Here is a 17,903-nt window from a genome sequence, read left to right as displayed (position 1 = left end):
CTCAAGGAAAACTATTGATAGTTTACATATTTGCAACATTTTAGGTGGAATCCAGATGTGCGAGAAGAGATTTTTCTCCATTCTGCCATCCCTGTCCACAGATTAAGTTCTGGATTCTTCCATAGTCAAGGTTATAGAAACTCAATGGAACTAAAATGGCATAAAGAACAGAAGCAGATGTATTATATCTTGTCATATCAGAGCGCCTAATGGAAAGGGTACATCTGCAGTGATTCTGTGTGAATAAGAGAGGATAATGCCAGATTGCAGAAGCTAATTTCATGATGCACCACAGTTATTTTATATTTGGTACTTGCATCCCTGTTTAGAAACAACTTACAGAAATAATTCTTGCCCTTAAAGGGAAATATTTATGGACATCCATCTAGGTCCCTTTTTCTCTCAAGCTAAATGTAATGTCAGCAAAGCCACATTCTTATTCCCAGGGTTTGGGCATTATAGGGAGCAGAGTCCCTAAGCAATGCCTGTGTTTCTAGTTCATTGACATCCCTGAAAGCCTTCTCTGTGGTAGCTTTAGGGCTGTATATCAGAAACATCCACAACACTTAAATGCAAATCTGAAACTGGATAGAGATCTTTGTCATAAAAATGCCAAATTTTTAACGTCGTAAGTATATAAAGAGTCTTAAAGATCAATAAGAAAAATATCAGACCCTAATAGTAAAATGGGAAAAGAATATCAACTGACAGTTCTGGAAGTACAAAGTTCAGGCAAGTATAAAAAAGGGCCATCCTTCCCAGCAAAAGAAAGGCAAAATAAAATGGCAGATTCTTTTTTAAACCTGTCCAAATTAGCAAAGATATAGTAGTGTTAATAAGAATGACCTAAGATACATTTTCATTTACCAGCATTGGGAGTGTAAGTTGGTAACACCTACAATAAAGCAATTTAGTAATGAATATGAAGAACATTGAGTAATTTTTTTTTTTTTTTTTTGAGATGGAATTTCGCTTTTGTCGCCCAGACTGGAGTGCAGTGGCGTGATCTCAGCTCACTGCAACCTCCACCTCGTGGGTTCAGGTGATTCTCCTGCCTCAGCCTCCTGAGTAACTGAGATTACAGGCACCCACCACCACGCCTGGCTAATTTTTGTATTTTTACTAGAGACAGGGTTTCACCATGTCGGTCAGGCTGGTCTTGAACTCCTGACCTCAGGTGATTCACCCACCTCAGCCTCCCAAAGTGCTTGGATTACAGGCATGAGCCACTGTGCCCAGCCGAGTAATGTCTTAAACAAAACAATTTTTGAACAAAGCTAATGACTCTTGACTAAGTAAGAACCTACCACAAGGAAATAGAGATATACATAAAAATGTTTGTGTGTCCCACTCAGGTTATGCCAGACGTAAGGCCTAGCTTAAATGTCCAATGTGCAGGACATCAGATTTATATTTTAATATGGAAAATGCAGTGTATCATTCCATTAAAGGGAAAAAGGCAGGAGACTGTAGATGCAAATATAAGTCTAGATATTTTCCAAAAATTACCACCTAAAAAAAGATTCGTCTTATATTAAAGTCCTTCACACAGTCTCTCGTATGATGGGGTAATTTCTCAACAGCAAAGTACTGACTGAGGAGAACACAAAAGCCTGAAATGATCTCAGACAGTGCTGGTATTGGGTGCTTATAGAGGTCACCTGATGAAAAAGGCAAAGAAATTGAATGTAGATTAAATATTCCTGGGATATGACCTCATAATTTCATGTCAGCTATTTTCAAGCCTTCTAAAGATCACTTGAAAAAACAAATCAGTAAGTGGCTACACTTTGGCAAAAAAATAAGTGTTTTTTGTCTTTAAAGAAAGATAAGCAATAAAAAAGCAACAGATCTACAGTAAAATTGTGGTTAGTATGCAAATGAAAGATCAATCATTGACATCATGAAAGGTTGCCTCTTTTAGTTTTTGTCTACCCATTCATTTCAGATTTAGGTATCTTCTCATTCCAACAGAGTCCATTTCTATTTACAGGTCTCCTCAATACCTTTGATATTTTATTAGCTAGTTTTTATTACCATTACGTAATGCAAAGCATACACTTTTTAAGGTTTGCCTTTGAAAATTAGAAAAAGATAGCATATTTAAGAACATAAAAGTACAATTTTATTTATGTAATATATAGCATTTACTTTTACTGGTATAATGTTTTGAATGTTCAGGTTGTTTGTTTGTTTTAATGAATGAATATAATTGAATTTTAGAACTGAAAAAGACCTAATCTCATCCTTTTATACCTGGAATCAAGTTGACAACCAGTCACTGAGTTAGGCCTAGAACACCAATCTCCTTACTCTTTAGTTGAATATATTTTCATGATAGCATGTGTGTCAGTAGCTTAGCTTTTATATTGAATTTATTTTTCCATAAGCGTTGAAAAGCCACAGTGAAAGTAACTATTCCCCCTATTGTTTGTGGTAAAAATCCCCACATAAATGAATCTTTGCAGTAACAATTTATGAAACCTAATTTTTAATTTAGTCATATTAATTTTAGACTATTCATTAGTCACATTTTTATCTATGAAAAAACTGCTACAATTTCTCTCTTGGTTTTAGTTAAACACAGTGCTTTAGATCTAATTGTTTGTTGCATTTCAAAAATGTTTTGGTTTTTTTAAGGCTGGCTTGAGTCTTCGTAAAGTAAACAGACATGTAGATTTTCCACTTATGCTCGATTTAGCACCATTCTGTTCTGCTACTTGTAAGGTACAGTATATTAAGATATTTAATTGATTTATAAATTAATATGCTTGAAAGTATCCTATATATTATTAGGCAATGCTTTTTCTTAAAAAAAAAAAAAAAAAGACTTCTCTTCTGAAAGGGAATTTTAATAGCCAGTGATTAAGTCAGTAATATGTGGAACATTTAATACACTGAATATGATTTTTGTCCTGTGGGAGACAAAATAAAGGAAAATTGAAAAGGTAAGGCATGAGGCATGATGGTTATGAAGGTCTAAGCTGTTTGTAAATGCTACTGAAGCTGATGGTTGCTGAGAGAAGTGAGGTTTTGTGTCCTCTCTTGTTCCTTGTGAACTGTTTAATCAGTAGTAGTTTTACCATTTGCGGAGTTCTGTATCTTGCAAATCAATGTAGTAGTGAATTGTCTTTCGTGCCACTTCATGTGTACTACTGAGAATAATGTACTTGTCAGCGGAGTATGATACTTCAAAACTGCTGCTACTGTAATAATTAGGTACAGAAAGCAGACTAGTTTATCATTGCTTATTTTACATGTAAGAATTGTGTAGATGAAGTAGATGACTTTGTCTTCCTTGAGGGAAGCAGTTATGGGGTAACATATTGTCCTGTTCATGATTACTGGCTAGAAGTCTAGATTTTGTGGTATGTAATAGAATGCCTATTGAACTTAATACTTTCAGTACATGATAGTCAAAACAAAAGTATCTTAAATGTAATTTTTGGTTGAATTACAGTGTATCTGCTGTGGAATACCAGCACTATCTGTCGATTATTAATACTCAGTATTCCTAGAATTTGATAATGTGGTAAATAATAATGAAATTTAACAAGCTGTGTGTTAAATTTATAAAAACATATTTTTAAAAAGTACCTATTACGGAGAATTTCCAATATACACAAAAGCAAATAGAACAGTACCATGAACTTCCAGCACCCAGCCCTAAACCCTTACATCCATGGCCAGTCCCGCCCTATCCACACACTAATTCACTTTCTTCTTCTTATTTTGAAGCAAACATCAGAAATCATTTCACCCATAAATATTTCACTATGTATCTCTAAAAGATAAGAATTGCTCCCTCTCCACTTTTTAACATAACCACAGTACCATTTAATAATTCTGTCATATCACCTAGTGTTCATATTTTCAATTGTCTCATAAATGTGATTTTTAAAATGAATTAGTATCCAGATAAGTACTGGATCTGTTGTTCATTTGTGCAATTTTTAATTTTCACTTTTTGGAATTTCTTTTAAAATTTAATTTTGTTTAATTACATAAAATATTTATATAGGTCCAAAGTCAAATGTACCTAAATAAGGTAAATTCAAAGATGTCTGGCTTTTCGCCACGTCATTCTACCTGTTTGCTCCTTCTCCCTGTAGGTAACCATTTAAAAAATTATGGCTTATTCTTTTATTATTTAAATATAAGCAGATAGGCATGTATATTTTCATCTACCCTCTTAAATAATAGTAGCTGACACTGTGTATCCTTCTTTCTGCCTTACTCTTAACATTATATCCTAGAGCTTATTCCATAGCAGCATTTAGAGATCGTCTGCACTCCATTTTTCAAGAAGCATAATACTCTATTGTGTGGATACATCATAGTTTATTCAACCAGTCCCCAATTTACAGACATTTTAATTCCAGTGTTTTGATATTACAGATAATCCTGCAATTAATAGTGTGGTACATGTCTTTTAACATTTTGCTCATGTATTTGTGGGATCAAATCCTAGAAAAAGGATTAATGAATCCAAGAGTAATACATATACAACTCAGCCTGATAACATGAAATATCCCTGCATAGGTCAGGTGCAGTGGCTTACGCCTGTAATCCCAGCGCTTTGGGAGGCCAAGGCAGGTGGATCACCTGAGGTCAAGAGTTTGAGACCAGCCTGTCCAACAAAGTGAAACCCTGTTTCTACTGAAAATATAAAAATTAGCTGGGCGTGGTAACAGATGCCTGTAATCCCAGCTACTTGGGAAGGTGAGGCAGGAGAATCGCTTGGGGTGGCGGAGGTTGCAGTGAGCCAAGATCATGCCATTGCACTCCAGCCTGGGTGACAGAGCAAGACTCCGTCTCAAAACAGAGAGAGAGAAAAAAAAGAAATATCCCTGCGTAGGGATTGTACCCTTTGCATTCCCATATGCAATATGTGTGAGTGCTCTTTTCCCCACAAATCAGCCAACAGAGAACCTTGTTAAGGTTTTTCAATTTTGCCGGCCTAATAGGTATGGAAACTATCTCACTTTTACTATGCATTTTTCTTATGTTAGGCAGATATACATTTACTTACTTTTCCTTACAACAGTATTTAACAGATATTACTAATTTGGGTTTTTTCTTTGTTTAAAAGAATGCAAGCATGGGAGATAAAGTTCTCTACGGTCTCTATGGCATAGTGGAACATAGTGGCTCGATGAGAGAAGGCCACTACACTGCTTATGTGAAAGTGAGAACACCCTCCAGGAAATTATCGGAACATCCCACTAAAAAGAAAAGTGTGCCTGGTATGCCATCCTAAGTTTATTTTTAAAAATGAATGTGTGCTTCCTTTTCTGGGAGAGCTAAGTTATTATTTCATAGATGCCTCTAGTGGATTTGCTTGCTTGCTTTATTTTATTTTATTTATTTATTTATTTAGATAGAGTCTCACTTAGTCACACAAGCTGGAGTGCAGTGGCACAATCTTGGCTCACTACAACCTCTGCCTCCTGGGTTCAAGTGATTCTTACTCCTCAGCCTCCCGAGTAGCTGAGATTACAGGTGCATGCTACCACGCCTAACTTTTTGTATTTTTAGTAGAGACGGGGTTTCGCGGTGTTGGCCAGGCTGGCCTCAAATTCCTGACCTCAAGTGATTTGCCCGCCTTGGCCTCCTAAAGTACTGGCATTACAGGTGTGAGCCACCATGCCCAGCCTCAACTGGATTCACCTTAAGTGAGAATTCCCTCTACAAGTGCTTAGAAAATCTCAAATATTATGAAGACTGTACCCTTCTAGGTCATATGAGATGACATGGTATTTTAAGGTACTGAGTCATTGTGTATTATAGTGGAGTAGCATTTTATTTAACAATACCAAAAGTTTTTGAAGCCATACCAGATTGTCAGAAGAGTCGGAGTTGAAAATTTGCTGGCTTTGTTTATGGGTCATCCAACTAACTTTGCTTTTTTTGTTTTGTTTTTGAAATGAGGTCTCACTCTGTCACCCAGGCTGGATTGCAGTGGCACGATCTCGGCTCACTGCAACCTCTGCCTTCCAGGTTCAAGCGATTCTCCTGCTTCAGCCTCCAGAGTACCTGGGACTCCAGGCACCTGCCACCACACCTGGCTCATGTCTGTTTTTTTTTTTTTTTTAAATTAGAGACGGGGTTTCACCATGTTGGCTGGGTTGGTCTCAAACTCCTGACCTCAAGTGATCCACCCACCTCAGCCTCCCAAAGTGCTGGGATTATAGGCATGAGCCACTGCACTGGGCCAGACAGCATTATTAATTATCCCTATAATATTAATGCTTTGAAAGAATTTGTTCTAATGAGAACACATGGACACAGGGAGTGGAATCACACACTGGGGCCTGTCGGGGGTTAGGGGGTAGGGGAGGGATAGCATTAGGAGAAATATATAATGCGGATAACAGGTTGATGGGTGCAGCAAACCACCATGGCACATGTATACCTATGTAACAAACCTGCACGTTCTGCACAGGTATCCCAGAACTTAAAGTATAATTAAAAAAAAAAAAAATTCGTTATTTTTGGAAAATGCTTAACGCAAGAAAAAACAGACTTCTCAGGTAAAATTTGGCATTAGATAGAGTTTGTAATGAATATGTTATTGTTTGTAATTTAGAGTAAGAACCTAAAGCATACTTACTTTAAAATTGCACTTCTTCTTGTTTTGCTAGGTTTGAAAGAGGCTGATAGTGAATCAGCAGGCCAGTGGGTCCATGTTAGTGACACTTACATACAGGTGGTTCCAGAATCAAGAGCACTTAGTGCACAAGCCTACCTTCTTTTCTATGAAAGAGTATTATAACTATTAATGGTAATGATTATTTAGGTCATTTGTTTTTGAATGCTGCAGTGATAACTATAATATATAACGTGCCTTTGTAGTCTTCCCTCTTCTGTAGGAATAGCATGTTCATCAAATAGTCCTGAACTTTTCCAACATTTTGGTGAACCCTTTTAAAGTAAATTTACTCAATGCTTTAAAATTCATAGTCTTAAAATAAATGTGAATTTTGTTTCCAGGTATTTATTCTGGGTTACAAAAACCTCCCAGAATTTATAGTAGGAAAGGAAACCCCTTTAGATGTGGCTCATTATTACAGGCATTCAGAAATGATGCTGGCTAAGTCAAATCATTCCTTAAGACAGTGTTTCCTAAATGTAATACCACCTTCCTGAAATCTCACATATTCTGTATCATGGTTATTTTTTTAAAAATATTTTTAGCCTTTTTTAACCTTAGTCTTGTTTTGAGCAATCATATTCCATGTTTTATGTGCTTTTATATTTTTTATAATAAATATTAAAACTATTAAAGAAAAATTGTTTATCCATGTACCACTTAAAATCATCTCAGGGCCATCCAGTGGTATATGTGTACTACCATTTAGGAAACTGCTATAACACATAATTTCATGAAGTAACACCTAATATAGTGTAGTTCGCTTGTCATATTTTATACAATTCAACCATATAAAAGGGTATTCACTATAATTGCAGTAGTTTGGGTTTACAAATAATCTGTTGATTAGCCTATTACTTTGAGGTTTTGAAAAACTAGAAATATGTTGAGGCATTTCATAAACATATCTCTTGCACCCTCTTCCTGGTGGAGTTAAGGATAACTTGCAAGTGGTTGGCCAAGGCCAAATATAGATGATTATAAAATTTAGAATTGGCAATTAGAAGTTGATAATACATATAGGACCATAGGATAGCTTTGAAATATAAATTGCCAAATTATATTTGTAAATGATAGAGAATTATATTAACAGAAAAATGTAGGCCGGGCGCGGTGGCTCACGCCTGTAATCCCAGCGCTTTGGGAGGCCGAGGCGGGCGGATCACAAGGTCAGGAGATCGAGACCATGGTGAAACCCCGTCTCTACTAAAAATAGAAAAAATTAGCCGGGTGCAGTGGCAGGCGCCTGTAGTCCCAGCTACTCGGGAGGCTGAGGCAGGAGAACGGCGTGAACCCGGGAGGCGGAGCTTGCAGTGAGCCAAGATTGCGCCACTGCACTCCAGCCTGGGCGACAGAGAGAGACTCCGTCTCAAAAAAAAAAAAAAAAAAAAAAAAAAAAAGAAAAATGTAATACTTTTTTTCCTTCTCATAAATACTAAACACAGTTTTGGGGTTTTGAAATCACTATTTTTGTCTTCAGCAAGCATCATTAACAAGTTGAGGTGAATTTAGCTTTTATTTTAATGGGACATTAAGCTGGCATTTTTTATTTTTTAAATAAATAATAGCAAAAATATCATTTTTTCCCTCTAGAATATAAATTATTTAGCTGTCAAAACTTGGCATGAAGAATATTACTATTACTTAGGCTTAAATATCAAAAAATAATGGCTACTTCAGTGTCATATTGTTGAAATAGAAACAAAACTGCATGGTTCAAGCATCCTAATCATTAGTGCTAGTGAATGGTAGTGCAGGCAAGTGCCGGGTAAATGCCTAGTCCCACTTCATTCTCCTCCTGGGAAAGAAGGATAGTGGCTGCAGATAATGTATGGAAATATTTAATCAAGACTGACTGTCTTAAACACATAAGCATATATAATGTTATCAAGGTTACCAGTGCTGCCTTTTGATATATGGATGAACATAACTGATTAAAGATGGTAATAGTACACAAAGTGCAAAGCTTAAAAATGTCATTGCATAAATTCTATTTTTAAGATGTTGAAATGTTAATAGTAGTGTTTTTCTTGATTTTTAACAGTGAAATAATCAAGAAATGTATCTTTAAGTTAATCTGCAAAGTCAAGCTGTGTTCTGTTAAAAGGTATTTTACAGCATTTTCTGTTTAACTGTAATCCGTTATCATTGGAGATCTCAGTACCAGAGCAGTGAATTTTTTGAAAAATATTGAATGTCTTTATTCAAGTGAGCTATCTTGGTAAGAGCAGTTTTCACCGCCCCCCCCCCCCCCCCGCAACTGCCCAAATGTAAATATAGGTCACCTGATTTTTCTTACAGAAAACATACTTTTAAGAGGCATGCACTTTTCATCGGATGGTCACTTGTTTCTTGTTTCAAAGATAAATATTTGGATAGATACCCATACTTGCTATGTCAGTCACAGTGCTGACACTATTTTAACATCATTTAAAATGGAAACATCTACGTAGATTTTTGACATTATTCCAGAAGTAACATGCAAGTAAGATATTTTTATTTTCATTTTATTCATGTTAAATGAGCTAATTATGAATTTTTTTTATGGCCTAGAGTTTATGAGTGCTTTTTCCTTGTCTTCTGAAAAATGGAATAAATTCAAGTTTTAATACTTAAGAATTTGCTAAATATAGCTTTTGTAACAGAGAAAGCATGTTAAATTACACATGGGTCTACATTAAAATTTTTGTTTTTATTTTGAGTATTTCCAAAGCACATTTGCAGGGACAGTAAATTGCGAGGCTACTAATAATAACAACAATAGTTTCTGGATCACTTCAGGAAACAGTATAAATAAATAAGAATGTTTACATATCATCGACATAACTACCATAGTGTTGGAATGAATTAAAGTAAAACAAGTTTCACTAGCTTTATTTAGAAACTGGTTTACCCCAGCTTCCCGTTTTTTTCCAAATATTAAAAAAAATTGTGTGCCAATACTGTATCATTTAATGCTTTTAAAACTTGTGAAGACCACCTTTTTAGGTAGCTGAGAAGAGTGATAGTTGGTATCAATTTATTAGCCAGGCATGATGGCTCATGCTGTTGGGAGGCTGAGTGGGGAACATCGCTTGAGCCCAGGAGGACAAGGTGCAGTGAGCCATGATCACGCCACTGCACTCCTGCCTGGTGACAGGGTGAGACCCTGCCTCAAAAATAATAAGAAGACAGTTGGTATGAACTCAAAGAATAGTTGATGCCTATTCTCCTATTTTAAATGTACCAACAGAGCTATTTTACTATATTTAATAGTTCTTAGCTTCCATGTGTGATGATTTTAATCAGTGATTTTATGCAATAGCAGAATAAAATTTTCTGAAGATTAAGCTGTGAAATGTATCAACCCTCATCTAATTTTTGCAGTACAAAATAACATGCTGATTCCTTTTTAAAAATTCATGTTTGTAATTTATTTTTCTGCATGTATTGATCAAATAAGCCTAAATCAAATATGTGCAATAAAATTGAGCCTTTAGATAGTATCTAGTACATTGTTAAAAAAAATACTATTTCTAGATATTTATGATGTTTTTGTTTATGTAGAAATCATGAATTCAAATCTGTTTAAAAGATGACTATATTTTCAATTTTGAGTAATAAATTTATACTGTTATTCCTACTGTTTTTTTTTCTTTTGCCATGTTTCTAGAAAATAGCTGTGTAACTTACTGAGCATTATTTTGATGTTACTGTATAAAACATGCATAATAAATGTTCTTATTTATTTTATGTTACAAGATTGGTCCTGGAATTTTCGCAGTTTATGTTATTGACAGAATGCTTTATCTATCAACAATGCATTTGCTTATGTCTTAGTCCACTCAGGCTGCTATAAAAAAAATACCATAAACTAGGTGTGTGTTCACAGAAATTTATTTCTCACCGTTCTGGAGGCTGGGAAGTTTAAGATAAAGGTGCCAGTAGACTTGGGGTCTGATGAGGGCCCACTTCGGTTCATAAAGACAGCACCTTCTTGCTGTGTCCTCACATGGGAAAAGTACAAGGCATCTCTGTGGGTCCTCTTTCATGCAGCCCATTCAGGAGGGTTCCATCCTCCTGACCTAATCACTTCTCAAAGGCCCTATCTCCAAATACTATCACACTGGGGATTTGTGAATGTTGTAGGGGACATAAACCTTCAGTTCATAGCAGCTTTCTCAGCTATATTCAAAATATCCTACATATTTTAGAAATTCTTTATTTCAAAACAAAATATCTTTTGGGCCACTTTCACTCAGATTTCAGTATCTACCAAGGATGATCATCTTCCTTTCAGGGGTTTCTTAAAAGGTTACTTAGACAGGATAATTATTAAAAAGGGTAAGGTCTTGCACCAGCAATTAAGAAATATTTTGCCTACCCATTTGTGTCTAAACTTCTTTCAGGTAATGAAGCTCTCTGAGATTATGATGAAAGTTAAAGACCATCTTTTGTTTGTTTAGTCATTTAGTAAGTATTTGTTAGGCCAGGCACAATGGCTCATGCCTGTAATCCCAGCACTTTGGGTGGCCAAGGTGGGTGGATCACCTGAGACCAGGAGTTCAAGACCAGCCTGGCCAACATGACAAAACCCCATTTCTACTAAAAATACAAAAATTAGCTAGGCATGGTGGCACACGCCTGTAATCCCAGCTACTTGGGAGGCTGAGGCAGGAGAATTGCTTGAACCCAAGAGGCAGAGGTTGCAGTGAGCCAAGATCGTACCACTGCACTCCAGCCTGGATGACAGAGACTGTCTCAAAAAAAAATAAAAATAAAAAATAAGTATTTGTTGGATACCTGTTGTGTGGTAGGTACTAGGGATACAGCAGTCAACATAAGAGCCAGAAATCTAAGAGGTGAGGAAATACACATTCTAAGAATGTAAGGAAAATTTATGTTAATAGTAATGATATGGAGAAAAATCAAGCAATATGGACTCCCTATGAAGCCATGTGGAAATTAAGGTACAGGGGATGAAGATATCCTAGAGATAAACGGCATGGTGATATTAGTACTGATAGTCCCCAAAGAGAAAGCTGAGTGTTGTAGGAAGAATGGGGTTTTAATTCTGGGGCCCTCTCTTCTGGCAATATAGAGACTGAGAAGGGAAGTCTTAACATCTGTATGTTCCCAGAAAAATGTATGTCCCTAATTTTTGCATGTAATTTTGGAGGTTCATGGACACTTCTAAAGCCATTTCATACATATTTTAAATTGCACCCAAGAAGAAATATCTGAGATGTTTGCATTCCCATATGTATTAGGATAGGCTGAGTTGTGCTGCAGTACAACCCCAAATCCCAGTGGCTTAACACAAAAGTTACTTCTGGTGCATCCAAAGTTCACTGTGAGTCTGCACAGTCTGCAAAAGCAACTGTCCTCCAACTGGCGATTCTCGTAATCCAAACTGATTCAGTCTGTGGCTGTACCATTTCAATATGAGGTCTCCCCATTGTGGCAGAAGAATACAGCATTAAAAGATCTTGCCCCAGCAATTACTCATCTTGGATGTGTCTCTGACAACCCATTGGCCAACAGTAATCATATGACCCTGCCTAATTGCAAGGCAAGATGGGTAGGAAAGAGTCTCCCATGGGCTTATAGGAAAAGGAGAATGGGATATGTGAATTTGACAGAAATCTCTACCACAATCCACCCCTCTGGTCACCAAACAGGTTTTTTTTTTTTTTCCTTTTTTTTTCCTTTGTACACAGTGACTCTTAAGGGACAGGGCCCAAAAGTCCCATCAAGGTAAAAGTTTTATCCTCCAAGACCAGGCTCTCTGGAAATGCTATATCAGGTTTGGATGTTCCTACTATTCTGGAGACCCAGGAACCAAAAGGATATGTTCTGTTTTCCACATACTTAATGTACAGTGGTGGAACTGTATCTGCAATAAACATTCAGAATGGGTAAGAATGGGAGATACTGTTAGTATCCCTAAGTCTGGGTATGGGGCATATTCATGATTAGGCTCCTTTTCTATCTCCTAGGAAGAATTCCCTTGTGTGGTGTTCTCTGACTCTAGACTCCATCCTCTGGGAAAGTTTTTTTGTTTGTTTGTTTCTTAAATCTTCATGGCTACATCTGAACAGCTACTGAGGAATATATATATGCCAACTTTGGGAGTTACAAAGCTTTTATTGAGACTATTTCTTAGATGACTGGGGACTGTAATTTCTCTTAATTTGGAATAGCCACAGTTGTTTTTGCCACAATTTGTGTGTGTTTTTAATACAATTCTTAAAATTTTAGTAGGTTTTTCATCCGTAGATTCATATGCCAGCAGCCACACCAGAGTTTTTTTGTCACATAGTTCTTGGGCTTGCTATATTTCTTTGCTTTCCTGCCCCCACACCTCACTTTGCGACAATTACAAGATTTGATGAGAGAGACATACTATACTCTTTGTTTTGAGACAGTCTTGCTCTGTCACCCAGGCTAGAGTGCAGTGGTGTGATCTCCATTCACCGCAACATCTGCCTCCTGGGTTCAAGCAATTCTGCCTCAAGTTCCCGAATATCCGGGATTACAGGCGCCCGCGACCATGCCAGGCTAGTTTTTGTATTTTTAGCAGAGACGATATTTCACCATGTTGGCCAGGCTGGTCTTGAACTCCTGATCTCAAGTGATCCACCTGCCTCGGCCTCCAAAGTGCTGGGATTACAGATGTGAGCCACCACACCCCGCTGAGAGAGACGTACTCTTAATTACATTTTCACCCTCAGGCTTTTGTTTTTTTTTCCAAGAGGAAAAAACGAAGGTTCCACATCTTTAATTAATCCATTGAAAATTTTTCCAAAATGAATATAAAGTTTACATCCTTAGTTATATTTGTTGCAAGCCTGAGTTTTAATAATCCTTTGTCACTTAAAAGCTTTCTCAAGTTTATTTTGGATTGCCTGTATTCCCTCTTGTTTCAGCTTTCATAAGCCAACTCTTTTTTCCTGAGCCCTTCTCTTTCTTATAATACCTTGTCTAGTGCATCCAAAACACCCACCACACACTAGTATCTGGTTTTTAAACCTCTTCCCCTAGCTCGAAATTCATTATGTACATTATCTGCCTCCCAGATTATCATCGGTAAGTTATATCAAATGCTTTATTGCTACATAATGTGAAGTGCCATGTTTCGAGCCTCCAATATTAGTTTTTTCTGCCAATCAATCCTAAGCTAATGCTTTTTATTTTAGGTTCTTTGTTTCAGCAGCACTCAACTCCTGTTACCAGTGTCTATATTTGTCTCAAGATAGGTTAGCCTTATGCTGTATTATCAAATGAACCCTGAATCTCAGTGGCTTATCTCATGGTCGTTACAAAGTCCTTTACAGATCTGAGGATCTTCCTGGAAACTGTTTCCCATGAAGCAACTCAGTTATCCAGACTGACAGAGGATTTCCCAACCTGTAGCTGCACTGTCTGAAACATGGTGTATTATGTGAAACATGCAGCCTGAGGACGGTGCACCAACTCTTGTAAGTGTACTTCATTACTCAACCCACAATGAATTGGCCAGAACTAATTGATAAAGTACTCCCTAACTTTAAGGGGCTTAGAAATTCAGTCTTCTGTGTAGTAAGCCTGTGGAGAATCATACTGTCGAACACTAGTGATGTTTACTAATAATAATCGTCATACCAGTGAATTAAGTACAGAAACAGTAATTTGAATCACAAAAGATTTTAGGTAAGAACAGGCAGTCATTGAGCATAAGTTTACCTTACTTTCTCCAACCTGGCCTAAAGGAACAACACTTGCATAAAGCCCTATGTGATCTACTGTTAAATAACTAAAGTATTATTTTATATCCTCATATTTCATTATGCCAGATTCACTACTTTCTAGGAAATGCTTAAGTAACTATATTAAGAATCACAGAGTAGGACGGGTGCGGTGGCTCACACCTGTAATCCCAGCACTTTGAGAGGCCAAAGCGGGCAGATCATGAGGTCAAGAGATTGAGACCATCCTGGCGAACATGGTGAAACCCTGTCTGTACTAAAAATACAAAAATTAGCTGGGTGTGGTGGCACGCACCTATAGTCCCAGCTACTTGCGAGGCTGAGGCAGGAGAATCGCTTGAACCCAGGAGGCAGAGGTTGCAGTGAGCCAACTGCACTCCAGCCTGGCAACAGAGCGAGACTCCATCTCAAAAAAAAAAAAAAAAAAAAAAGTTGTAATTTGTACGGATGTGCCTGTAGCATACTAGCTTTAAATATTTTTCATTCTCCATTGTATTATGTGGTAAAATATATACAACATCAACTTTACCTCTTTAACCATTTTTAGGTGTATAAGTAGTGTCATTAAGTGCATTCACATTGTTGTGCAAATTTCACCATTCATTTCCAGAATTCTTTCATCATCCCAAATGAAAACTCTGTACCCATTAAATAGTAACTTCTTATTCCCCCCTTCTCCCAACTCCTGGGAACTCTATTCTACTCTCCATCTGTGTGAATTTGCCCATTCTAGGCACTTCATGTAAGTGAAATTGTACAATATGCGTCCTTTTGTGTCTGGTTTATTTCATCTTGCATGTTTTCAAGGTTTATCCATATTGTAGCATGCATCAGAATTTCATTCCCTTTTAAGGCTGAGTAATATTCAATTGTATATATATACCACAGCTTTAAATTTTTATTAAGTTTTAAGATGGATGTGATATGGCACCTAATAACACTATAAAGGTTCAAATCTCAAGAAACAGCAATAGTTCCTATTTTGATATATTTTCCACATATCATCTTAGCTTATTTCCATTTTGCTTTAAGGATAATTTGTTTCTGTAATAATGGAAGGTGACATATCCTCCCCTAGAATTTTCTACTTCACTCCATTCATTCATTCATTCGTTCATTCATTCATTCATTCATTGAGACAGTCTCGCTGTGTAGCCCAGACTGGAGTGCAGTGGCGCAATCTTGGCTAACGACAACCTCTGCCTCCTAGGTTCAAGTGATTCTCGTGCCTCAGCCTCCTGAGTAGCTGGGACTACAGGTGCGGGCCACCACATCCAGCTAATTTTTGTATTTTTTTGTAGACAGTTTTGCCACAGTGGCCAGGCTGGTCTCGGACTCCCGGCCTCAGGTGATCCACCCTCCTTGGTCTCCCAAAGTGCTGGGATTACAGGCGTGAGCCACAGTGGTTGGCCAAATTTTCTACTTCAAACACTGAAAACAGAGGAAGTTAATACAAATTTTAACCTATAAAGTCCCCTGGTTGTTAGTCATTAACAGCAGATTGTCAAGTAAGACTGGTAAAATAAGACTGTCAAATAAGACTACTAAGCATTTGATGATCCAGGTGCAGGATGATCAAACTGCAGCAGATCATGCACATGACAGCTGCTTACATAGAAATTTAACACCACAACACACATTCTTAGAAAATTCTGTGTTGAAATACATATACTTACCTCATGTGTCCGTAAGATCATAATGTTATGGGGAACTCTTAGAATAGGGTGGTTAGAGAAAGGGAACTGGAATTGGAACTGTAAAATTCATTTTCAGGTCTGGTAAACAGCAATTGCTGAGGGTGTCTCATTAAACTGGCACAAGGAACAAAATGTGAGGTATTTAATAATCCTCTCCATTTCACAATGCATTTCCAAAATGACTGGCCTACATTAGGATCATTGTTGAACATATTAATGCAATCATACAGCATATGTAAAAATTTCTGTGTGCAAAGCAGATGCTGGGGACTTGGAGGGCAGAGGTGAGGGAGAAAACCCTTATCCGAAAATTGCCTCACCTTTACTAGGGAAACAAGCAAACAATTACAATATGATTATAGGGAGTAGGAACACGACAGTTTCACTAGGACAATCGGGTTTCTCTAAGATAGAACATTCCTCTGATGAGAATGTTTCTCAGAGAATTTAACTTGAAAATCAGACCTGATGCAAAAAACTTGGAAAATGCACAAAATCACAGAGCAGAATCAGAGATTACTGATAACATGTGGTATATGTCCTTCTTTTGCTCCATACAGTGGTTTTTATTTATTTTATGCTTTGGGACAGAGACTCACTCTTGCCCACGCTGGAGTGCAGTGGGAGATCTCGGCTCACTGCGACCTCTGACCCTGGGTTCAAGCAATTCTCCTGCCTCAGCCTCTCTAGTAGCTAGGATTACATGCACCTGCCACCACGCCCAGCTAATTTTTGTATTTTTAGTAGAGACGGGGTTTCACCATGTTGGCTAGGCTGGTCTCGAACTCCTGACCTCAAGTGATATGCCTGCCTCAGCCTCCCAAAGTGCTGGGATTGCAGGCAGGAGCCACCACGCCCGGCCCATACAGTGATTTTTAAAATCAGACTGTTGAGTAGTCTTATTTGTGCTAAGTGGAAATTAGGGAAAGGGTCAGAGAAATAGGGATTTCCTTTTGCCTTCAGTAGCATCCTCATGAACCTGCGTCATGGTGTTGTCAGGTGTAATCAATGAAGGTTTCTCACAAGATAAAATTTTATTTTGAGGGCCACGTCCGTGGATTGGAGGAAAGGCAGATGGTTAGCTAGTGAGGACTTTTATTATAATGCTAATTCAGGAGTATCTGGGTTTCTAGTGCTAAGGAAAACTGAATTTTCAGCAAAGGGCATCTATATTTTCACATCTGTATCTTTATCCATCCAGCTGTGCTCTTACTATTTTGTTTCTACGGTAATTTGCTATTTCTTTTGCATGACAATTCCCAATGAAATAATTTAGATACTTCGTGCACTTTGTCACGCAAAAGTTTTCATGTCACTCTCTGGAAAGGCACTTCCCAGGATGTAGTTAATAAACACTTTATCTTTGGAACATTTCTGTTATCCTTGTAACTTGTAGCTCCTAGCCTGGAAATTGATACTTTTGACACTTGAACGTTGTTCATATAAAAACACTGTGGAATCAACGTACCCTCTTTGAGGAATGGCATTGCATAAGTCCTTTTGAGAAGCCATCTTGTAGTTGAAGGAAAGAAGCAGGACGGAAACCAGACTTCCCCGCCCCCGCCACGGTTCCCTAAAGGTCACAGATAATGAAAAACCGAGACTAGTTAAGCGAGAGATGAGCAAGTGTTCCCGGAAGGGGGCGCGATGTGTTGAGGTTAACAAAGAAAAAGACAGCTGCGGGGTCAGCTAAGGTCTCCGCTTTCGCTACCGACCTAGACTGCTCACCTTCACAAACTCGTTTCCCTCAAGCGGAACTCTCGGCAGCGCTCAAGCGAGAGTATTCCATCCTTGGAATACTCTCGCTTGAGCGCTGGAATACTCTGA

General features: G+C 37.7%; 1 protein-coding gene across 12 annotated transcripts in view; it reads left to right on the top strand.

Moving 5' to 3' along the window:
- The window catches only part of USP45 (ubiquitin specific peptidase 45), a 79,733-nt gene extending 65,097 nt beyond the window's left edge, over positions 1-14,636 (top strand). For 4 of the 12 annotated variants that reach the window (XM_073022363.1, XM_073022362.1, XM_073022368.1 and 1 more), the window contains 3 exons: positions 2,641-2,727; positions 5,093-5,246; positions 5,932-6,315. In XM_073022363.1, the coding sequence (XP_072878464.1) occupies positions 2,641-2,727; positions 5,093-5,246; positions 5,932-6,101 (411 nt within the window). In that variant the 3' untranslated portion in view covers positions 6,102-6,315. The other 8 variants (XM_073022365.1, XM_008007508.3, XM_073022370.1 and 5 more) reach the window with 6 other exon arrangements.
- Positions 14,637-17,903: the final 3,267 nt, after the last annotated feature.

This window comes from Chlorocebus sabaeus, chromosome 13, assembly GCF_047675955.1.
Source record: "Chlorocebus sabaeus isolate Y175 chromosome 13, mChlSab1.0.hap1, whole genome shotgun sequence".
Lineage (NCBI taxonomy): Eukaryota > Metazoa > Chordata > Mammalia > Primates > Cercopithecidae > Chlorocebus > Chlorocebus sabaeus.
This window is presented reverse-complemented; position numbering and strand designations above follow the sequence as displayed.